This window comes from Lontra canadensis, unplaced genomic scaffold, assembly GCF_010015895.1.
Source record: "Lontra canadensis isolate GAN:19392208 unplaced genomic scaffold, GSC_riverotter_1.0 scaffold110, whole genome shotgun sequence".
NCBI lineage: Eukaryota > Metazoa > Chordata > Mammalia > Carnivora > Mustelidae > Lontra > Lontra canadensis.
Window position 1 is genome coordinate 2059718 of NW_022631104.1, and position 23737 is coordinate 2083454.

At 60.6% G+C, this 23737-nt stretch overlaps 1 protein-coding gene across 1 annotated transcript; it reads right to left on the reverse strand.

Moving 5' to 3' along the window:
- Positions 1-574: 574 nt before the first annotated feature.
- DLG4 (discs large MAGUK scaffold protein 4) lies at positions 575-23196 on the reverse strand. Its single transcript, XM_032839991.1, is given in 23 exon segments — positions 575-1549; positions 1658-1749; positions 2266-2375; positions 3305-3477; positions 3804-3905; positions 3985-4032; positions 4160-4187; positions 4277-4313; positions 4527-4703; positions 5672-5786; positions 5912-6014; positions 6102-6397; positions 8708-8852; positions 8999-9135; positions 9250-9419; positions 9517-9641; positions 9853-9903; positions 10049-10102; positions 13443-13607; positions 22534-22574; positions 22852-22921; positions 22923-22951; positions 23163-23196. Coding segments are annotated over 23 exon segments (2394 nt in total). The 5' UTR covers positions 23182-23196; the 3' UTR covers positions 575-1442.
- Positions 23197-23737: the final 541 nt, after the last annotated feature.

Genomic DNA, 23737 nt, shown 5'->3' on the forward strand with positions numbered 1-23737 from the left:
TGTCTACCAGGAAGCTCAGAGATGGTATGTTCCCTCATACCTACTGCATATGCTCTGGCTTTTTTTTTTTTTTTTTTTAATCTTTGGTCTCGTTCCATTCTCCTACCTGATTATTGGCAAAGCTGCTTTGAATCTTTCTATAGAGATGGGACATAAAGAAATCCAATAAATATTTACACTGCATTTCTCATCAACAAATCTGTTAACATCACTGCCAGAGCCCAGCTCTGTCCACAACTCTATGAACCTGAACCAAGAAAGTTCCCTCCACATTTTCCTTTTGAGAGCCTCATGCTGCCCCAGACAGCCCAGGGGAGTGATCAGGGCTGGGCCAAGTTGCTTCAGGGAACCTGTGCCAGTCTTTCCAGGTCTTTCAGTGACTTTGGGCAGTGCCTCCCAGACCCGTACTTCACTACTGACTCGGGGTCCCTGGTTTCGGGGTCCCTCCAAGGCCCCTTTCAGGGCGCTCTCCCCTCTCTGGGCTGACGTGAAGAAGGGTCTGACTCCCAGACCCCTCCCTACACTCCCACCCTGACTCCCTCCTCACCCGCGTCCCAAATAACCAGGCCACACACCAGGTTTCAAGTATCTGTCTCTTCCTTTCACTCTCTCAAAAGAAAAAAATAAATAAATTGCAGAAGGCGGCAGCATTTCCAGTCTTCCCCTGGCTCCCAGACGCCCGACCCCCAACCCTTGCCCCCCACCCTCCCTCCCACGCTCCCACTCCCTAGACCCATCCCTCCCCGTTCCCAAAAAAATAAAAAATAAAATAAAATAAAACAAAGTAAAATAAAAAGTAAATCCCAGGGAAAAAAAAAAAAAGCCACAGTTAGACCTTCCACTCATGCAAACCGGCAAAGAAAAAAGGTGGGGGGCACGTGGAAGGCAGGGGGCCCACAGGAGCGTCCCCCCACTTATCCCCCCAAAAAACCACCTTTGAGAAGAAAAAAAAATGGGAAAAAATAAATGCTAAACCAAGGGACCTGGGGAGTTCTGATGGGGGCAGGGGGGCCCCAGGCCTTGCCTCAGGAGGGAGAGGAGGCCTGTGGCCCTGCATCCCTGCATCGGGCTGCTCCTCGAGGGGGCCCTGACTTCTGGAATGTGTGTGGGAGAAGGTGGGGAGGGCAGGTGGCCCCCGCTGGGCTGTGTGTGCGTTGGGGGAGGGCAGGGGCTCCGGTCCTCAGGAGCACAGGCTCGGGACCAGGAGCCCGGCTCCCCCCCCCTCAGACCCCAGGTTCCCGGGGTTCCAGAGCCCAGTTCTGGGGTGCGGGGATACATGCAGGGGAGTGTCCCCCCTCCAGGGCTGGATCCAGTTAGAAAGGAAATAAATAAGAAGGGATGGGAGGGAGGCTAGGGGGAGCGAAGGGCTTGGGCAATTCAGTCCAGACCAAGGGGCCCGCGGGAGGGAGGCGGGGCGAGTCCAGGCCACGCCAGGGCCGGAGTCAGAGTCTCTCTCGGGCCGGGACCCAGATGTAGGGGCCTGAGAGGTCCTCGATGACACGCTTCACCTTGTGGTAGATCTCCTCAAAGCTGTCGCCCTCCACGATGGCTGGGGGCGGGGGAGGGGGGCAGGCAGTGAGGCCTGACGCCGAGCAAGGGAGCAAGGGTCCCTGCCCACAGGGGTCCCCTTCCCAGCACCGGGCAGCCGCGGCCTCACCTGAGAAGCACTCTGTGAACTCCTGCTCCAGCTTGGTGGCTCTGTCGAAGGCTTTGCGGGCTTGCTCCTCCGTGATGCGCTTATTGATCTCCCTGCGGACAGCCAGAGGCGGCGCCTAAGCGGCCGCCACCGCCTCTCACCGCCGTCCAGGGCCCCATGCGCAAGGCTCTCTTCTCATCCGGAGCCGGCAGCCGGAGACGCAGCTCCCGACGGCCCCCGGGGCCACGACGGCCACCCCTGGACCCCCCACGACCCATCCCCGCCTGGTGGCGCCGCTCCAGGGATCTCTCAGAGCCTCAAACCTCCTGCCTTCGGCGTGGGGAAGGCTCTCCAACCCCAGCTCCCCGCAGACCCGAAGGCCGGCTCGGCCCACCAGGGGTCTGCCCCGGGGGCTGCTGGGAGCTGTAGTCCTGGCCAGGCCCAGATGGGAAAGGAAGGGAAAGGCCTGGACTCCCTGCGTGCTCTGGGCTCCAGCTCCCGGGGCAGTCCCCCTGCAGGGCTGCCGGAGCTGCTGTCCCGGGAGCAGAGGGCAGAGCTCAGCAGAGGCCCTCTGAGGCCCAGTGCCGCCGGTTGGGGGCTGAGGGGAGGCCCCCTGGGACCATACTCACAGCACATTCTCCAGGGAGCGGGGGCGGATGAAGATGGCGATAGGGTGCAGGTGGGCCGCCTGCAGCCGCCGCACGGCATTGGCCGAGACGTCGAGGATGCAGTGCTTCCCCTGGGGGCGGGCAGGGTGGGCGGAGGGGGGACGGCGGGGGAGGGCAAGGACAGACAGAGGTGCCGGGACCAGACACAGGACACGGGATGTGGAAAGGTGGGGGATGGGAGGTTGGCCAAAGGGGCAGTGACGTGGATGTGAAAAGACAGGTGAGCAGGGAGTCAAGGTGGGAAGGGGTTACGGACAGACAGAGTGAAAGACAGAGAGAAAAAGGAAGGGACAGACGGAGAGGAGAGGGAGGGGAGAGGGGGTTGGAGGGAACAAGGGAGGAGTGAGGGACAAGCAGGACAGGGCGGGGGGGGGGGGCAGAAGGTGGGACAGAGCAAGGCCAGAGGGGTGGCAGGGAGCAGGGTGGCATGTGGAAGGCAGGGACAGGAGAAAGTAAGGGGAAAGGAGAGAGGAAGTAGGAAGGGGGGGCAAACAGGACAGACAGATGGAAGAAACAAGGAGAGACAGGTGGGAGGGAGGAGAGGCAGATGGAGAAAGGAGCCATGGAGGGACAGAGGGCAGGGTGAGGGCCAGTGGGGGGAAAAAGGAGGAGGCAGAGGAGCAGGAGAGGGGGATGCAGACCCCAGGAACAGGCCAGGGCAAAGGGCCACAGGGGAGCGGGACAGAAGGAGGGACCAAGTTGGGGAGGCCAAGCCACCAAGGGCAAGGCCGGAGGGAGAGAGGCAAAATGGGGCAAGGAGGAGGGAAGGGGAGGAGAGGGGACAGATGGTGGCAAGGAGTTTGGGGTCAGGAAGCAAGTGAGGGAGGGAGGCAGGGAGAGCAGGCAGTCAGACAGAGTTGCCCAAGAGGAGAAGGAGGTGGAGGAGGGAGTGGAGACCCAGCGGGGAAAGAGACAGAGAGAGAGAGTTAGAGAGAGCTGGAGGGAAGCCATGGGGTAGGGAAAGGGGAGAAGGAAGAGGCTGGGTGCCCGCGGGTCCTACCTGCTCGGCCACCTCCCGCACGGACTGGACGCTCGTCCCATAGAGGTGGCTGTTGTACTGGCCGGCCTCGATGAACTTGTGCGCCTGGATGTCCTTCTCCATTTTCTCCCGGGAGGACACGAAGTGGTAGTCCCGGCCATCTATCTCATACTCCCGCTTGGGCCGCGTGGTATCTGCCAGGAAGTCACGCCACCCCCCAAAGATCTAACCATCCCTCCAGCCTCAAGCCTGCCAGCACCCACCACCACAGCGCCAGCTTGGGGGCTGCTGGGGAGACCACGACTGCAGGGTGGGGGAGGGCAGCACCACCACCCCCGGCCCCCACCGGCCCCCTGCCCCGGTCCCCAACCTGGAACGCGGCTGAGAAGCACCCCTGCTCTGAGAACCCCCGCCCTCCTGCACCCCAACCTCCGCTGGCTGCTCTGCCAGAGGCCCCGCCCCACAGCCCCTAGGCCCCGCCCCCACCACCCTGCCCGCCCCAGGGCCCCGCCATACTCACGGGGTACACAGGATCCAAACTTGTCGGGGAACTCGGAGAGCAGGTCATCATTGGCTCGGTCCTTGGTGGGCCCAAGGATGATAATGGGGCGAGCGTAGTGCACTGAGGACAGAGAGCCAGCTGAGGCGGACCGCGGGGTGGGGAGCGGCCAGAGGCCAGGGCCAGGGGCCGGGGGCCTTACCTTCCATCTGCGTCACCGTCTCGTAGCTCAGAACGGAGTCTTCTCGACCTAATGGGAGGCAGGGCATCTGCGAGGGGCTCTCAAACAGGTAACTCGGGGGCCCCGTATCACCTTCCGGAGGATATCAAGAACTCAGGGCTCCCTCACCCCAGCCGGCCCAGCTGACCCTACCTACCCTGTGATCCAGAGCTGGAGCCCCAGTCCTGTGAAGAGAGAGCAGGCCACGTGGTTGGCAGACTGCCCCTGCCATGGGGCCCCGCCCCTCGCTCCAAGCCTACCCCCCCCCACCTACCTTGGCCTTTAACCTTGACCACTCCCGCCGTTCAACCCTGTGGGGGACACGGAGGGATGGGAGGGTAGGGAGATGGCCGGCACGGGGCCCTGCTCCAAAGGCTCGCAGGAGGGACCGTGCCCAGCGGACAGACCTCCAAGGAGTCAGAGGGCAGGCCCAGGCCCTCCCCACTGCCCCCCCAGCCCCACCCCAGGGGCTGCTGGGACCTGAGTGCCTGTAGCAGGAAGCCTACAGGCCCCGGGAGCCTCACCGCCGTTTGCTGGGGATGAAGCCGATGTCATCGGTCTCGCTGTCGGAGTGGACCCGCCGCGCCTGCCACCACTCCTCGTCGCTGGCGTCAATCACATGCAGCACGTCCCCGAAACGGAAGCTCAGGGCCTGGCTCAGGAAGCCACAGTCCTTGGTTTTGTCATAGTCAAACAGGGCCCTGGAGGGTGGGCAGCCAGCGGTCAGAGATGGGCGGAGGCCCCGGGCGCCCGGAGACCCTGCCAGGGCCCCCAGGCCAGGGCTCTGCAGCCGACAGCCCTCCCACCAGGGTCGCGGACTGCGGGGAACCCACGGTGTGTGGACCGCGGTCTGCAGCGCCCGTGCAGAGGACAGCCACAGGGGTGAGAAAGAAAAAGACCAAATTCCGGCCAGGCCAAGGAAAGGAAGGACCACCAAGGCAGCCGCGGGACTGAAGAGGAGACAGTCTGGCACCCCCAGGAGCCAGCGCGGACCGAGCCGGGGAGCCTCTGGAGTCCAGCAGGGAGGGAAGGGCCAAGCCAGACCCGCCTGGAGGCAGGACAGTTAGCGGCACCCGTCATCGAGCAAGGAACACAGATTCAGCAAGACCCAGAGCCTGAGACGGAGACCGCAGGGAGCCCAGTTCGGGACGTGTTGAGTGTGAGACGCCCGTGGGACATCCCAGGGGACGTGTCCAGAAAGCAGATGGCCAGAAATGCAGGTCTGGACCTGCGGGAGGAGGTCAGGCCAGAGTGGACTGCGTTTAGGACAGCTATAGCCTCAGCAGGGAGGGGGGGAGGCCGTGCGAGCCGCAGGACAGAAGCCCAGGGCGGGGAGGGCGGTGCGGGGGGGAGCCACGGTGCCCATGGTAGTCCACACAGCCTCGAGGCCCCTCTCCGCCAGCCAGTGACCTCTGCATTGCCAGACTGCGGAGGTTCCGTGCAGAGGGTCAGGGTGACCGGGCCAGAAGGCACGAGGGGTACTCGGCGCGGAGGCTACGTTCCAGTGGCTACGGGTGTTTCAGACTGCCAGCCGAGGCCGCGGAGCCCGCCAGCAGACTCAGGGAGGTGGCACGTGACACTGTGGGCCCGGGTGGGGAGCGGGAGGCAGACAGGGGTGGAGCGAGAAGAGCAGAGAACCAGGAGGGGCGCAGTCCGGGAAGCGTCCGACCTGATGTAGAAACCCCGTTTGGGGTTGCTCCGCAGGGAGGCGGTTCCCGAGCCCAGGCTGCTGTTCATGAGCTGCTCCCGAAGGTCGTGGATCTTGGCCTCAAATCGGCTGTACTCTGGGGAAGGACAAGAAGGTTCCTGAGCTCCGGCCCCGGCCCACTGCTGCCGAAGCGGCCGGCAGAGGGGACGCAGTTCCCAGGACCATCCTCGCCCGCACGGTGGGGAGCTGCAGGCCTGGTACCTTCCGGTTTATACTGAGCGATGATGGTGACCGTCTGCCCCGCGTTCTTCAAGGCGATGGCCGCCTGCTCATGGCTGGCACTGCGGAGGTCGACGCCGTTCACCTGGGGAGAAGGGAGCAGCTGAGCGGCCGCAGCTGGGGGCCCGGCTCCGGCTGAGGGGAGAAGGGCACAGGGCTGGCCTTCCCTCACCGAGAGGATCTGGTCCCCCTTCCGCAGCTCCCCGCTGAGGTCCGCGGGGCCGCCCGCCAGGATGAAGGAAATGAAGATGCCCTCGCCATCCTCGCCGCCCACGATGTTGAAACCCAGGCCCGTGGAGCCCCGGTGGATGACGATCCGTCTCGGGTCCCGGGGCACGTCCTCCTCCCCCAGCAGGTCCTTGGCCACCGGGGAGTAGCGCCGAGGGGAGGTTGGGGTCATGGCCGAGGGGTAGTCGGTACCCAGGTAACTGCTGTGACTGATCTCGTTGTCCAGGTGCTGGGAATAGGCTAGAAGAAGACGTGGGAGGAGGCGTGGGACCGAGCTTCGGGATGGGCAGCGCCCACCAGCCCGCCTTCTCCCTTGGGAACCAGGGGAGCAGACTCAGAGGGAAGAGACAGGATTTCGCCAGGGCCCAGGCAGGGCGAAGGGGGCGTCCCATCCCAGCAATGCTGGGGGGCAGGAATTCACGGGGACGGGTTCTCCCAGGGTGTCGTCCGTTTGAGGGTTACATGTCCTAGGTGTGCCCGGGGTGGTCAGGTCAAGGGAACCATGAATACCAGGCCTTGGGGGCTTTCTTTCAGGTTCTGTTTCTCAAATCTCTTAATCTATAAAATCCCTCTCTCTCTCCTTTTTCCTTCTCTTGGCCATCATTGGTTGGGAAAAACTAGGTCATTTGTCTAATAGAATTTCCCATTTTCTATTAGGCAGATTCTAATGGGGAAATCACAGCTGGCATCTTTGATGGTGTTAACATATGCCTGTTTCTCCTGCGAGCTAGTGATTTGTTCTAGAGACTTCGACAGACTCTAGTTCCATTTTTCTTGGCACAAACACTTCGTAGGCAACGCGGTAGGAAAAAAACAGCTATGCGGCGGGAGGCAAAACTATCTGGTCGTCTTAGGTGAGACTAACTGGCAAAGTTCAAGGTGTGGCCAGCTGACCCCCTCATTATTATCTCCCCAGCAGCCTTTCACCCAGGAGCTTGAGTGGCCACTGAGGGCCACTGCCTGGTTCTGGTTTTTTGCTGGGGACAGCAAAATAGAATATTCTACTTCTTTTTTTTTTTTGGAGGAAGGAGCACTTATCAGGAGGAATTACGCTACAAAAAAGAACCTTCCCTTGGGCGCCTGGCTGGCTCAGTCGGCAGAGCGTGTGACTCTTGATCTAGGGGTTGTCAGTTTGAGCCCCACATTGTATGTAGAGCCTAGTAAAAAATAAATAAATAAAAATTTAAAAAATGGGACGTCTGGTGGCTCAGATGGCGAAGCGTCTGTCTTCGGCTCATGTCACGATCTCCAGGGTCCTGGGATGGAGCCCCACATTGGGCTCCCTGCTCAGCAGGGAGCCTGCTTTTCTCTCTCTCCAATAAATGAAAATCTAAAAAAATAATAGTAATAAAAATAAAAGGCATCTTGCCATTATCAACTGTTTGGTAATTCTGGGGTGTGGTTTGTCCGAGAAAGCGAGTAGACACGCATCCCTCTCTCCCTGCATTTGCCAGGGGTCCTAATGGAGGGTCCCCAGCACCCTCCAAGGGTGCCCAATTACTCTCAAGCAACGTTATGATCTCACAGACTTTCATATGGTGAATGAGTTCTGACTGACTCGCCAGTAGGAGCCCCTCCTGGGTCTTTAACAACAACCCGGCAATCTTGGCTATCTCCATTGCTTTCTAGGCCAAGACTGAGAACTGGCCCCTTCTCCAAGGAACCTGGGTCCCTCTTGGTAGGATAACTACCATTCATCGTGTTAAGGAAAACATCTGTGTTCCTGGTTTACTACATTTTCACGTGAAAACAGAAGCTGAATTTGCTCCGTCTTTTCCCTGAGTCTAGCTGAAACAATTTTATGATGTTAGTCCCTCGATTGTTGAATACAACAAATCGTATTAAAAAGTTTCCCAATACATAGGGTGCCTGGGTGGCTCAATGGGTTAAAACCTCTGCCTCCGGCTCGGGTCATGATCCCAGGGTCCTGGGATCAAGCCCTGCAGCATCGAGCTCTCTGCTCCGCGGGGAGCCTGCTTCCTCCTCTCTCTCTGCTTGCCTCTCTGCCTGCTTGCGATCTCTGTCTGTCAAATAAATAAATAAAATCTTAAAAAAAAAAAAAAGTTTCCCAATACAAAACCACCTGAAGTTTTTATGGAACAAACACCACTTCGAGACAGTGTAATTCCCCAACCTGATGCTGTGTTTGGTCTATGACTGTGTCCCTATAAACTTCCACGTCTCTCTTCAGAAGGAACATGGGGCCTACGTTTTCCTTCTCTGATGTTACCTTTGTGACCATTTGAAATGCCCTCATATGACGAAACGTGAATTCTTTTAATCTTTTTTCTTGCTCAGAAGGAACGTTAAGAATTATCTATATCCTGAAAATTTGGAAAAAAAAAATGAGCCACAAAACTGTCTGGGCCTTGTGCCTTCTGGGGAAGAGACCACGGACGATCTTTTCTAGGTCCTCCAAGGTGACTGATCTTTCCATCTATGCTCCAACCACAGAACAGGAGAGAGAGTTTCTATCTGGCGGTCACCGGGATGTCCCTGGGGGTCACCAGGATGGGCCGTGGGGAGCTGCGAGGGGTGGAGGGCGCTCACAGGTCGTGATGTCTGGGGGAGCATAGCTGTCACTCAGGTAGGCGTTGCTAGGCTTGGCCACCTTCAGGTAGACCACGTCATACGTGTTCTTCAGGGCTGCCACGGCATCCTCATGCATGACATCCTCCAGCCCCACGCTGTTGACCTGGGGCCAAGGAAGGAGAGCTCAGACGGAACTGGAAATACCCCGGAGACAGCCGCGCCATGAGAACGGTGATGCGGAAGGTGGGGCCTGCCTGGGTCGGGAGGCGAGCCCCAGGTGCGGGCTGGCAGAGGGATGGGGGTCCTCACCGCTAGAATCTTGTCCCCGATCTGCAGCCTCCCGTCCTTGTGGGCGGCACCCCCTTCGATGATCTTCGTCACGTAGATGCTGTTATCTCCGGGGATATGCTGGTTCCCTACACCCCCTGCGATGCTGAAGCCAAGACCTGGGTGGCGGGCAGGGCAGAGGTGGGCGCTCCGGGGCCAGGGGGGCTGGGGAGTAGGCCTGGGGGCGGGGGTTCCAGCTGGGATGGGGGCGGGGACATGCACCTGGATTATACCTTTAGGGCCCTTGATGAGCTTGATCTCCACGAGCTTCTCCGCCGGGGGCTTCCGGCGCATGACATAAAGGCGGACAATAGAGCCTGCCTCCTTGAGGGCCTCCACCGCGGCCGAGTGGGTCACCTCCCGCACATCCACTTCGTTTACGAACAAGATGCTGTCGTTGACCCTGAGGCGGCAAGGTGGGCCTAAGCCAGGGGCTTCGTGCTGCCCCAGCCCTCCCTTTCCAGGGAACCGGCACCCTAACCCCTGTATCCCCTCCCCACCTGAGGCGGCCATCCTGGGCCGCAGCCCCACCAGGAATGATCTTGGTGATGAAGATGGATGGGTCGTCTCCAATGTGTGGGTTGTCAGTGCCACCTGCGATGCTGAAGCCCAGACCTGAGTTGCCCTGGGCAGGACGAGGGGAGGAGTGTCAGCCCTCCTCCCTGCCTGCTCCAGGCAGGGTGACTGGGGGTGGAGGCGTGCACAGGGGTTGGGGAGCTGTGACCAGAGCAGGAAGGGACAAGGCTAAGAGCCTGGCACCCACAACACACAGGCACAGAGACAAGCACCGACAGGGAGGCAGGGGGAGGGGACCTCGGAGTGGGGAGCCTGCTCACCCTTTCCAATGTGATCTCCTCGTATTCCATCTCCCCCTCTGTCCCGTTCACCTGCAACTCCAACACGGACCAGAAACACAGCAACAGTGAGACAGACATCCCCGCCTGAGAGCCAGCCCCCACCCTGCGCTGGGACCCAGGCCTTCCCTCTCTCCCTCCTTCCTTCTGCAAGGGCCCCAAAATCTAAACAACTCACATATCCCGGGGCTTCTAGGGTGTCTGTGTTGACAATCACAGGAGGAGAATTGGCCTGTGAGGGGGAAGGAGATGACGAGCTGCCTGAGCCTTGGCTCAAGAGGAAGCCCATCGTCCTCGGGGTGGGGGTGGGGGGGTCCCCACCGGCCTGGCTACCCCTTCAGCCTCTTAACCAAGCCTGCTCTCGAACCCCTCAAGGACCCAGCTCAGCCTCTACCACAGACACACATGCACCTGGGCCAGGCGCTCGCTGTGCCCAGCCCAGGCCCCCTGCACGTGGAAGGAGGTGTCTGAGAAAGCGGGAAGGGAGGGAGAGACAGCCAGATGGGGGAGCAGCAGATGGTAAAGAGTGTGTGGGGGGGGGCAGGCAAAGGGGGAGCTTCTCACCGGATGTAACACCTCAGGCTGCCACTGCCTTATGTGCTACACACACCCCAGTGCGTCCATGTCCACTGGGTCCTGCCCCCCTCCGGCCCCCCCACCCCGTTCCTGTCGGCCTAGATACACCCAGAAACCTTAAGAACCCTCTCTCGGATCTGCCCCTCACCTTCACACACATCTGCCCTAAACCCTGGGTGCCCGGAATCCGGGGTTCCCCCAGCTGTAGGCCCCTCCCTCCCTCTCCCCCACCCGCCAGCCAATCCGCCCCTTCCTCCGAGGACTCTGTTGCCTAGCAACGGTATCTAAGCCCAGCCAAGGCCTGGGGAGACCCACCTCCAGAAGGCCCTGTCTCCAGGACAACGGGAGGGGGGAGATGGGCGTGGCCTAGGGGCGACCAGAGTCCCCAAGGCAGAAGGGACCCGCTAGCTCCGCCTCTCCTGCCCTGGGCCCCGCCCCCCGGGAGTCCGGCGAGAGCAGTCCGGGCTGAAGAGGTTTGTGGGCGCAGCGCATCCTGAACAGCCCCTTCGGCCCTCCCGTACGCCCCTCACCCTACGCAGAGTGCACAGCACGTCAGGAAGGGGGAGTGGTGAGAGACATCCGGGTCCTATCTTCTCAGCTACTCCCCCCCCCACCCCGCCCCGCTTCATTCAGGAAAGGGTTAAAGTGGGGCGTGCCCCTGGCCTGACGTCAGTCGCCTCCACGACGCAGCAGGGTCTCTAGGCTCTGGGGCGGGGCCAGCTTCGCGGGTCCTAGGGGCTTCCCCAATTGCCAGGGCAACCGAAGCCCCGTCTCCATGGCAATGGGGGAGGTGGCCAAGCGCTTCCTTCCGGGGTCCCCAACCTGTCTCCTCCTTAAACCAATATTTATTTGGAGCCTACCAAGCGCAAGGCGCTCGTCCCGGATTCCCCAGACTCTTCCATCCTCCCCTCCTCTCTCCCACCGCGATTTCTCAACACCACACACTGCTTCTCAAGCTCCGTAACAGATCTCATTTCGTACCCCTCCATCTACTAATGCCACCAACCTCTGACCCTTCCAATCTCAGCAAACGCTGTTATCCAACCAATGGCCACTGACTGCCAAATCTCATTCCACACCGCCGGTCTCCATTCCACAGCCCATCCTCAATCCCCCGCCCATCGCTAGCCTAGAGCCTCCTTCCCCAGAAGCCTCCTCCTCAGCTACCTTCATCTGCCTCCCACCCCTCTCTCTACAGCATCCCACACCCTCTACCCGTATCCCTGTCCCACCCTGCAGTTTCCACCTTCCAAAGCAGCCCTTGTCCTCCTCCCACTTTTAGTCCCTATCGCCACTCCAGCCCCATTCCCCCTGTGTCCATCCTAAGTTCTGACTCCCTGGAGAGATCAGCACCACTCTCCCTCATCCCAGCTTCAAACCCTCCAGACTGTCCCCAAATCACGGTCCTTCGTTCTCAACTCCCTCTGCAAACCAAGGCTTCTCCTGTCCCCAGCTCAGGCCTGGTCCCCAGAAGATAGCCAGCTGGCTCAGGGCCTCCAGCCACTTCCCTTGCTTCCTGAGTCCCGATCCCAACACTCACTAGCCTGAGCCCACTACCACCTGACACACCTCCCTCTCCCACGCCCCTCCCCAGGGACGTCATGGTCCCATCCCACAAAGAGCATGTCCGGGTCGGCCTTCCTCGACTCCCTGGCGCACAGCACATTCCATGCTGTCTTCTCTCCTCCAGGGCCTTCCTTCTGGTCCCTTCCATCAGCTCTTTCTGGGCCCTGACTTCATAGCCTTGCCCTGTCCGTCCCCTGCCCCCAAGGCCTCTGACCCTTTCGTGGTCTTCCCATTCTGCTCCAGGCCACAGAATGGTTTCCCTTCCCTCAGAACTCCTCCTCACCCCAGAACCTTCGGCCGCCCCCTCCCTGCCTCCTCATCCCCAGGCTCAGAAAACCTCCTCTGGGTCTCCTCTGGCAAAATGTCAGCAGCCTCCCCCTCCCCCTGGCATCCCACAGGATTCTGGAATCCCACCCCTGCCCCCATAGCCCGCCTGTTGTCTCCCTTCCTCCCCATCCTGTGCCCCCACAGGAGGAGACTGAAGGGGAAGCAGCAGCGGAGTGGGCTGGAAAAGGGAAGGTCCCAGAAACAGGGTCTCCCAGGGGACCAGAGATGAAAAACATAATGTGAGCACCGGGGAGGAGGAGATGGGGAAGGAAACAGGTGGTGGCGAACAATAATGGGGGACAGGAGGGACCCGGAAGAGGAAAAGCGCGGTGGGGGAAGGATGAGAGAGAGGGGTGGCTGGAACGGGGAGAAGGACCAGGGAAGGGCAACTGGGAGAGGGAGAGCTGGCAGCCTGAGCAGGAGGACTGAGCAGCGCGGAGGGCCTGAGCTGGGGCTCGGGGAGGGAGCAGGAGAGTGCGTGGGAGGAAAAGAGAGAAAGCATCCAGAAGCAGCAGCCAGCCAGCCAGCCAGCGGGAGGGAAGGCAGGGAGGAGGGGAGCAGAGGCTGGGGCCAGGACCGAAGCAGAAAGGCCCCACGACTGGGAGCCTCCGACCAGACAGATGGAAAGGGCTGGAGACTCGGGGACACAGAGAGCCAGGCCCAGAGGCCGGAAGTTGGGGGAGGAGGCGGACGAGGGACTAGAGCAAATGAGGGCAGCAGAAGCTGGGAACAGAGCTCAGGCCACAGAAAACAGAAATGGAGATGGGGGTGTGAAGGAATGCAGAGGGCCTGGGGTGGGGGGCATCCTGGGGGCGCACATATCTCGGCATACGCGTGCATGCACACACTCAGGCACACGTACCCTGGCTGTAAGCTCTATGCCCACTCCCACTGGTCTGGCCTCTGTTTCTCCTGGGTGGGAACGAGGTGTCTCCAGCCCCCCCCAAGGGCCCCCTCCCCAGGCCCCAGGAGCCCAAGCCCCAGGCGCCCTGTCCCAGCCTCCTCCCAGCTACAGCTCTCGCCCTACCGGCCCTTGGGGGTGGCTGGCGCTCCGAGCTCCGAGGGCGGGCCGCACTGGGGAGGGGGCCACCTGAGTCTCCTACCTTGAGGGGAGTGAGGTGGGCGTGGCCCACGACCCCGTGGACGGCCTCGAGGTGGGACAAGTTCCTCTCCGCCACGTGCATCAGCTCGGGGGCGTTTACCTGGTTGGGGAGGTGGGCCGGGCTGTGCTCCAGAGGGGGCGTGTCTTCATCTTGGTAGCGGTATTTCTGGGGATGGGGACAAAGGCGTCACTGGGGCTGGCCCAGGGCTGCCAGGCTGCCTGCCCAGCAGCCTCCTCTGCCCCCAACCCCCGCTAGTGCAGGGCGGAAGGCCCCGGGGGCTTGACCAGTTCCTGCCCCTCCCTCTCCTCCAGCACCATTGGCTCCCCACTTTCCACCCTCCCCCAGTCCCTCTCCAGCTAGGCCCCCAAGGGCTTGGCCACCACCACTCCACAGGCTGGGCTGCCACCGCTCCCCTCCGTGGGTCCCAAATCCCAGCCCCTCTCCCCAACGCCCCCCTGCGCACCCCCCATGTCCCAGGGCCCCTGCCTTCCACCTGGCACACCCCTCTTCCGGCCTCCTTTTCTCCAGCCCCACCCAGGCCTTCAGGTTCAAGTCCCTGCCACATCCATTGAGGGCCCTCTGACACGCTGTATGCCCCATTACAACGCTCATCCCCAAATTCTCAGCTTCCCGAGGCATCTTCACCCCACTCCTCGCGTCTGTAAGCTCCCTCCTCCATACTCAAGCTCCAGCACCCTCCCCCCAACCCCATCTCACTCCCATCCCAACCTCCGGGCCTCAGTCTCCCCACTGCAGCCTCTACCCCAGGAGTGACTGGCTCTCCAGCACTGGTGGGCCAGAGGCAGGGACTGCAGTCAGGCCCTTGGACTAGCAGGTACTTGGCATCAGCCCCTCAGGCAGGACAAAGCTAAACTCATCCAGCTCATCTTCCACTGGCCCCACTGGTTCCCAAGTAGTCCGCAAAGGGGCCCCCAGGCGTCTGGCCCCATCCCTACAAACGCCCACAGCCCAGCCAGCTAATCGGATATACTAGAGGGGGATGGAGAAGGCAGGGAGAGGAATGGAGGTAGTAGGGCTCAGGAGGGGGGGCAGGGATGGGTGTCTTTCCAGGTTGACTGACTGGGGAAGGGGGCAGAGCACGGAGTCTCAGAGTCCATTCCTTGTCTTCCTCTGGCCTTTAGGGGTGTGAGACTCAACATGACCCCTGACTCCCTTCCCAACTAACCACCAGTCATCTCATCAGACTCCCACGCTAGCTTAACAAGGATGCCAGTAAATGAGATTAACTGGGGCCCAGAGAGAGAGGAAAAGGACAGCCGGATACAGCACTGAAGGGCGGCAACCCTGCCTGGGTCTTCCCACACCGGCCTCGGTCCTCACACTATCCCCCTCCTCCAGAGCCAGCCCCCACAGAAGCAGACCCTCCCGAAACTCCAAGCTCCGGGAAGGAGGAGGAGGGTACCACAGGCAGGGCTCCCCCAGAGGCGGGAAAAAACAGAAGACACCCCCCTACACACACACCCCCGACCCCACCGGACACACAGGTAAAAGAAAGCAGAAATCCCCTCTCAAGAAAAACATCTGAAAAGCTGAGCACCCCAACCCTGGGAGGGCAACAGTTACAAGATCCAACTAGAGGTAGAGGAAGCGTATCAAGGTCAATGCCTGATGCTCAAGCAAGACTCTGAAAATGAAAATTCAGAGGATGTAACCCAAGTTCAGCCATAGCTGGGGGGGCGGGCAGCAGAACAGGTTTGGGACATGCGGCCAGCCACAAGAAGCCTCTCCCACCCAGGACAGAGACGTGAGAGACGAGAAGTTCCCCTAAGAAGGAAAACAGGGGCTCATCACGATACACTCCGTTTTCTGGGCCACAGACTTGGAAAGAGAATCCTGAGCTCCAGGTTTCAAGACCAGCCTTTGGGTGCAAAAAAAAAAAAAAAAAAAAGAGAAGGAGGAAAAGTGAAGGGGCGGGGAGAGTAAGCTGAAAAGCGCCCCCCCCCCCCCCCCCCCCCCCCAGAGGCTGGGCCATCTTGGATAACGGAACCCCACGACCTGAAGGAGAGTGTTCACTGCACACCCTGAAACGGTGGTCTGCAGCCTGGATGGTGCCCCAGAACTGGGGGTCCAGGGGAAAGGTGAGGAAGCAGCTCCCCTCTGTACTTCCCAGGAGTCCCATAACCTTCCTGGTCCTGAGGCAGGGCCCAGGGGGGGCAGCTTCCAGTTTCTCCAAGTCTGGGGAGGGTTCAAACCCCCTGCCCCTCCACTTTCAGCCCACCTCACAGGGAAAAATCCCTGAACCTGATGAAGAAATGTCAGGGTGCACATAAAGCACATGGGATCACAAAAATTCATTGTTTATTCTAGAGAGGAAATGAAGGTAAAATTTTATCCCAGTGAGACTGCAGACACCTCTCCCTGCCCCCAACCCCATGGGGGTGGGGGACTGTCTAGGACTGGGGAGGAGACTCCCCTGCATTAGAAGACCATGTGAGGGAAATGGGGTACAGGTTTCAGAATGTGGCTGAAGGAGGTTAGGGCCCATGTTCAGTCCTGGGAAATTTTCAGATAACTGTACATGTAGTAAGGGGGGGGGGGGGGGGGGGGGGGGGAAACGTCTGGAGGGGTGGGGCGAGGGTAATTCCCAAACTGGGAACTGGGAGGTGGGGGATCCGGGTCAGCACCCCTCGGTCCCAGATTACAGGACCACAGAAGCAGGACAGGCAGGAAAGGAGGATCCCCTCTTTTACCCTACTGGGACTCAGCCGCAAGGGCTATAGCTCAGATGCCATTGGGACCAAGTCTGAACCCCCAATATGTCAGGGCATAGGCAAGTAAAAGGCCTGGGGATCGCTGTTGTTCCTTCCCCCTTGGTCCTCTCATCACTGGAGCCCCAGCTGTACAGAATGACCTGGAACCGGGGCTTGCACCCCCAAAATAGAGGGGTGTCAGTGAAAGCGGGGATGTGGATAAAAGGGGCGACCCGCTGCCCCTGTCCGCGAGACACTGCAACCCAGAGACCCCGCACCAAGCAGAAGGAAGAGCGACAGCACTTGAAGCTTGCACCCTGAGATTTGGGGGGTCCGGGAAGAGGGGAGCGGGGCCGGAGCCCGTACCGCGGCACGTACCACGCAGAGACACATGGAGGCGAATCTGTTCCGAGCCGACATGGAGAAGGGGAGGGGGGACTGAGGGGAGGGGGTGGGTGGGAGAGCAAGGGTCCCAGGGTTGGGGGAGGGGGAGGGGCAGAGGGGCGGGGGCTGCGGCGGACGCGGCGACTGGAGGCTGCGGCCGGAGGGGGGGGGGGCGGCGCCTGCGCAGTGCGGGAGAGCGTCACGAAGGGAGCGTGGGGGTGAGGGGAGACCCTCTTAGCCATCAACTTCCCAGGTTCCAGCTGTTTCTCTGTGGACTTCGCCTTCCACAGGACACGCCTATTCCGACCCCTCTACGGACTGACCAGTTTACAGATAACAGTTCTCACCTAATCTCCTGCCCCGGAAATCACCAGGCCCATAACGACTCCCAAACCTCCCCGGGCCACTCATCTCCAGCCGACTCCGATGTGCGGGAAAGCAGCAGCACTTCTGCCTCACTGCAGAGGGACCCCCGGAGGATCGAAAATGCCTCCCACAAGCCCCTCCCCGCTACCTCCCCAAACAGGGTTATTACTGCGGACAGCATCCCCCCGATGCCGAGACATCTATTCTAACCTGCAGCCCAGCCCCACCTGCTAGCCAGGCGACGCTCTTCAAGCGTTTACGGACCACCGGTGCTGGTCGTCCTCTCGAATGTAACTGCCCTTTAAATCCTCCCTTTCAAAATCATATCCCCTAATCCGCCCACAGAGACCTTGAAATTAGTGCAAATACTACCCCTGCTCTAATGCAAACATCCAAATAAACAGTCTTCAGACGCGTTTGGGGTCCCTGTCCAAATAAATCCCTGCACATAATGAGATACTCCTGATTTTCCAGTATGCCCGCCCGGGGTACCACCGGAGGGGCCCCTGGCTGGCTCAGTGGAAAGAGCGTGCAACTCTTGATCTCGAAGAGTCGTGAGTTCGAGCCCCACGTTGAGAGTAGAGAGTACATAAATAAGCAAATAAACGTAAAGAAAAACTTAAAATTATCTATATCTATATGTATCTCACCAGCCATCAACTTCTGGGAGTCCTTAATGTATCTTAAAGCTTGACCCTCCACATTCGATTGCAGTCTCTTCGATTTATTTCCAAACCTTTAAATTAGGAAATACTTCCCTATCCCTTTCCTTCACTTCTCAAGTTCATACAGTACTTCTCTTCCTTTCTGGCTGCCCTTCCCACATCTCAACATCACCTTCATGATTCTGAATTCCAACTTTGTTAGGAGAATGCTCCCAAATATATCTATCTCCCCCACCTCCAAGCCTCAAAAAACATTCACCCAAAGTAAGATTTGGCCTGCAATTGGCAGTGACCCACAAATCTTGAAGAACGCCTCAAAACGACTGCCCCTGAGGTTTGCATTTTCCCGCAAACGACTAACCCTGAAAGCACCTCTTCCAAATGTTCTTCCATTAAACGCCCACCTTCCCGGTTCTTAGAGCCCAGCGAGCAGTCAGTCTCCTCAAATTTGTCCCTCGGGCTTCTTTATAATGCCCACACAGGACAGAGAGGACGGACTCAGAGGCCCCAGAACCTCGCCTATGTCCCTCCCTTCCCGTTGATCGGAATCTGCTGGGTGCGCCCCCAAAATGACCCCCAGCGCCCTAGTTTCATGTCTGGCTGGAATGCTCGCATCCCTCGGAGGTTGCCCAAGCGGAAAGGAGCCAACTTGAAATTCCTTCTAGAATAGAAAATGCACAGGCCCCGGTTCTCCGCCAGCGGGCGCTGTGGCCCCTGAGACCCTCCCCCACCCCCCATTTCCTTTTTCCCTCCATTTTCCGTTTCCCTGTTGCCTGGCAACGCAGCAATCAAGGACTTTGCTGTCGCCTAGCAACCGTCTCCCTGGAACAGAGAGCTGAGGTAGGAGGTTGTGTTCTGATGAAATCTGAACAGGCCTCCATCTTAGGAAGACTGAGACGTCAGACCGCCCAGCCCTCGGATTCTCCTTCCCAAAGACCCCCCGCACCCCGCAGTTCCTTAGACAACAGGCCCCTCAAACCCCGTCTCCTGTCGGCACATGGGACCACGCCACGCCCCTGCCGGGTCAGCCCCGCCCTCACTTCGGTCAGGTTACCCCGCCCCTTCCCAAGGGCTGCTGCCCGCCTCCCTCGACAGAGTAAGCCAGGCCCCGCCCACCACCCCCATCCAGGAGACCACGCCTCCGTCCACTTCCCGCCCATTCGCTCCCCCGGCCTCGCCCACACTGCCCCTCCGCCACGCCCCTGTCCGCCAATGAATGAGGCCGTTGGCCACCCTGCCCCGCCCCCGGCATCCCGGCCTGGCCCAATGAGGACCACCCGGAGGGTTTAACCGCTTCGCCTCCGGGGCTCGGGCTCAAAGCCCCCGGTCTTTCCCCGCTTTCCCCCCCTCCCCCCCCGGTTCTGCTCCGCCCTCCGACACCCGCGCCCGGCCCTCAAGTCAGCCACGCAACTTCAGTCGTCGCCGGTTGCCATGGCAACGGCGGCAGCAGCGCGGGGAGAAGGGGGAGGGACGGGGGCGGAGTGGGAGCGAGAGGTTCTCCAAGCCCGACGCCGGCGAAGACCCCGGCGCGGAGTAAGACGAGGCGATCGCTAGGCAGGCGGGAGCACGACGCGCGGGGCCTGGCGCGGGCCCTCCATAAATGTTCCCTAAATTACTGCGGCAGGAATCTAAATATAGGCGATGAAAGATGGAGGACTCCCAGACGGGGCTGGGAAGCCTGAGACCGCAAAGCCTGGGCACCCCCGACCCCACCCAGCACATTGGGCGCGGTGGGCGCTGCGGAGCGGGGGTGGGGGGGATGGGGAAGCAAGTGCCTCGTGCCCCTTGCTGGCTCCTCCCGGGCTACCCTCCGCTGCCCTGGATACAGAGGGACCACAACTCCCAACAGCCCCACGGACAGCAGGCCCCTTACACCGAGGGCTCTTTTGCCTCAAGGCCTTATGGGAGTTGGAGTCCCCGTCATCCCGAGACTGACAAGTTTTCCGGCCAAGGAATGTGGCAAGCCTGGGTCTCCTCCACGCTTCTGTAAAACCCCAAAGGCATGATTGATCCTCTCTGCGCAAGGCTCCTTCCCTCGGGGATGCTCGCCGTGGGCTCCATCGAAGAAGTAGGAGTCTGGATGGGAGGCGAATAAGCTCCCCCTCCCAGAAGAGCCTGCCAGCCAAGCAAGCCCCTCACCCTCGCTCGCGATCGCGTGTGCGTTCACATGTTGGAAGCAGAACCCACACATTCCAACTGGCTTTCTGGGTACACCTGAGCACAGGGTACCACAGCCAGGGAACCTAAGGCTGAGGGGCAGGCTAAGGGCAGGAGACGGGAGAAGCAAAGGACCAGACAGACATTAAGGAGTCCAGGCCCGAGTAAGGGAGGCACGGAAAATGCACTGACACTCCAGGGAACAGGGGAAGCAGGAGCCTGGGGAGGAAGCCTGGAGCCACAGAACTGGGGGGGTTGGGGACAAGCAAGTAGCCCGAGAGGGCGTGGGGACTCGGGACCCAAAGGTCCTAGGGCTCCAGTCTCTTGCATCCATTGCTCACACGTGCACGATGCATGTGTACACACATGTGTGAGTTTGTGGCAGGGAACATGTGTGTCCTCAGCTCCCTCCCCTGAGAAGCTGCAGTTCCCACTAAATATAACCCCCTCCCCAGCCTGTGACTCACCCGGACCCCGCCTCCCCGGCCCCCACTTCCTGTCCCACCCCCCAACCCCCAGCTGCCTGCCACCCGCCCAGGCCTCCCTCCACACACCAGGCATCCAGCTTGCCAGTCCCAGTCTCACAGCCAAGACCTAGGTATTCTGCACCCCACCAGGAGCTCGCCTGTGCTCCCCATCCAAGATCTGCCCTTTCCAGGCTCCAGCCACAGGGACACCCTCGTCCAGTCCTCTGCCGCTTGCTACCAGCTCTGCCCTCCTTCAACTCCTTTTCACCCTGGTAACCTGAAATCCAGGTGTCCTCCCCCACCTTGATCCCCTGTGTCAGGGGTAAGAGGAACATTCCCCTCCATCTTCTCCATCTTCTTCTCCTCCCCTTCTCCTCTTCTCCTCTTCCCCCTCTTCTCCCTCTTCCTCAACAAGGGGTGGATACAGTGTGGGAGGAGACGGGGACAGTGAGCACCTGCCTGGGCCACCCCCAAATTCTGCACCACCCACCTGCTCCCCCTCCTCAAATCCCGTCTCCCAAAAGCTCTCCTCCTCCTCCTCCTCAGGGTCTGGCAACCTGGGCTGCTTCTTCTCCCTCCCATGGGAGTATCCCAGACCCTCGCCTCACCTGGTCCATTCCCTCCAGGGATCCTATGTCAGGCCCTAGCCCTCTGACAACTCCCAACTAAACCCATTCTGTAAGATCAAACCCTAAATGACCAGTTCCCTGTAATTGAGCGTACCCTGAAATGTATCTACCACAAGATGCTTGCTCTGTAGGTTGAAGGCCCACCCCTTCTCTGCCCGCCGACACCCCCAGACCATTCAGGCACAACCAATAATTGTCTACCCCATGCCAAGAGCCCCCTGAAACTGGACAAGACACCTGGAAGCCAGTTTGTCGCCAAGGAGGGCAGAAGACCCCCCTCACACAGTCCACCTTCTAACGTACAAGAGCAGGGCTCCCCTGCGAGCCAGGCTTCTCCTTAGATAAGTCCCCTCCAACATCGTTGGTGAACCCCAAAACCCATTAGCCCCCCAAACCACAAAACAGCCCAAATTTTCCATTTCTCTACAGGTACAAAGGGATCACTCCAGGGGGCACCTGTGGCCAAACCCAGCATTATCTCAGATGTGAACCCCAAAACTAAACCATGACCCCCAAATGCATCTCTTGATGCTGTCGCTCCAGGGCCCCCAGCCTGAAATGAGGCCTGCCTAACCCTTCCCCACAAACTCATACCCTCCTCCCAGGGCAAAGCCCCCCCCATCATGCTTACCTTGGTTGTCACTATACAGAGACAGTCCATGTTGGGGGGGCTGGCCGCGGCGGCGGGTAAGGGGCTCTGACTTCATCGGAGTTTCGTTCCTCCCCTCCGTGGGTTCTCACCCCTCCCCCCTCCGCACCCCACTTTTGCAGGGGGGGGCCAGGATGGGGGGAGGGGTGAGAGGGGAAAGAGGGGGTTGGAGAAGGGGAGGGGAGGGGAGCGTGGGAGGGAGGGGAAGGGGGCCCTAAAAGGGGGTCCCCAATGGAGGGGAGGGGGCTTGGGGAGCACACCCCGATTCTCAGGAGGGGCGGGGGCACCGGGGGCTGGCAGCCCCGGAGTTCGGGGGCTGGGGCATGAGCTGGGGTGGGGGTGGGGAACTGGATTTCGGGGAGCCCCGGGGGAGGGGGGGGGCTTGCCTAACGGCCAGGGGCTAGGGGCCGTGGCGGGGGAGTGGGGTGGGGGGGTCGGAGGCGGCAGCGGCCGAGGGAGCCGTGGAGCCGAGGAGGGAAGGGGAGAGAGGAGGAGAGAGGAAGCAGGGGGAGGGAGGGAGGGAGCGAGGAGCGAGGATGGGGGGGGTGCCTTGGCAGAGTTAACTGCTTCAGTGCCGGCAGGAACCCGGATAATGGGAGAGGAGAGGAGAGCAGCAGCAGAGAGGCCCTGAGGCAAAGATGGAGGCCTGGCCAGGCACCAGCGCAGACGACAGAGATCAGGAGGATGACTCCTGTTTCTCAGAGGGGGAAGCACCCCGCAGTGGGGCTGGGAGCACCCCTGCTCCCTTCAGTCCTGGGGCCCGGCCCTGGCAGGGGGCAGGGCCTGAGGGAGGGGCTGGCAGGAGGGACTCCCTGGGGGAGGGGAGGGGCGAGCCATCCCTCAGGAGGCCTGAGAAGTGACTGTCCTGGACTCTTCAGTGTCCTCAACTGGGGCCCAGGAAAGGGGGGAAGCAGGAGGCGGGGGTGGGGGGGGCAGTGGAGAGGGCATTCTCTGCACCCCAGACTCAGGAGTTTGCCCTCAGGGCCCCCAAGTCGCCCAAGCGAGCTCAGCCATCCCCTGCCTGCCCGCTCCCTGAGGACGGGGCCCCACCTCACCCCCTTACCTGGCTCTCCGAGATGCAGGCCTCATAATAGTCCAGGATGTCTGTCACCAGAACAAGCTGAGTTACCCTCCCCCACCCCTGCCTCCCAGGCCACCCCTGCCACCATCTCGCCTCCTGGTGTCTGGCCAGGGAGGAGCACTTCCAGCCAGGGCAGCTGGATTCTGAGGGAGGACACTCTAGACGCCTGACCCCTGCGTAGACACCCGCTTGCCCCATACCACCTGCTCGCTCCCGACCAGCCCCCAAGTTCAGTCACTGCCCTGGCAGGCCCAGGCCACCCTTTCCACCACTGCCCCTCAGAGAATTGGGGCTACTCACCCAGCAAGGCCTGGAAGAGGTCACTGTGCAGCACGGCGAGGAGAGGGGGTGCCCATCGCAACAGTGGGGGGGGCCAGGAGCCAGAGGGCTGAGCGGGGGGCTGGTGAGATGCAAGTGAGGGACGAGTGGGACAAGGAAGAGACAGAGGGACCAGCACACTCACTCACCTTCCCCAGCCTGTGCTCTTTCGACCCACATTCTATGGGAAGGTTCAGGAGAAGGGTCCCCGAATCCCAGCCCCAACCCCACCCCACCCCACCCCGCCCTGCTCAGCCCCCAGGCCTTTCCTCCACAGGACTCTCGAGTTTCACCTCTGGGTCTCTCGGACATTTCTCCCCTCTGACTTTAATCTCCCTAATCCGCTGGGTTGGAGCTGAGCTGCCTCCCCACCCAGTTCTAGCTGTTAGCTCAAGTGGGCAGTCCCATCCTTCCCCTGGCGCCTCACAAGCCGGCCCCTCTCCCCAAAGCCGGGGGTGAGTTTACTACACTTCCCAGAGGGGCTGGGGGACCAGGTTCACCTCCAAGGAGGCTCCTGCAGCCCAAAAGGAAAGGCAGGTGAGTCCAGATCTCTCCTCCTGGTTGTGTCCCCAGTGGGTGGCAGGGCGGAGGTATAAATCACCTGGGATTCCTTGACCTAGAGCTAGAGAAGTAGGTGTGTGTGTGAGGAGTGGAGGGGACGAGACTGCCTACAGGTCCTCTGGGGCTGGGAAAAATCCAGTGTCAGAGATCTAGCCTGAACACATGGTCTCAGGAAGGAACCAGGGAAGAGAGAGACGCTGGGGAAGATCTCAGAGGCTCTCAAGGAGAGGCACTGAATTTGCGGGGTCAGGGAGGGTCCTACTGTGAAAACTCAGCTGTTTCCAAAGTCAGTGACACCTCCCATGTC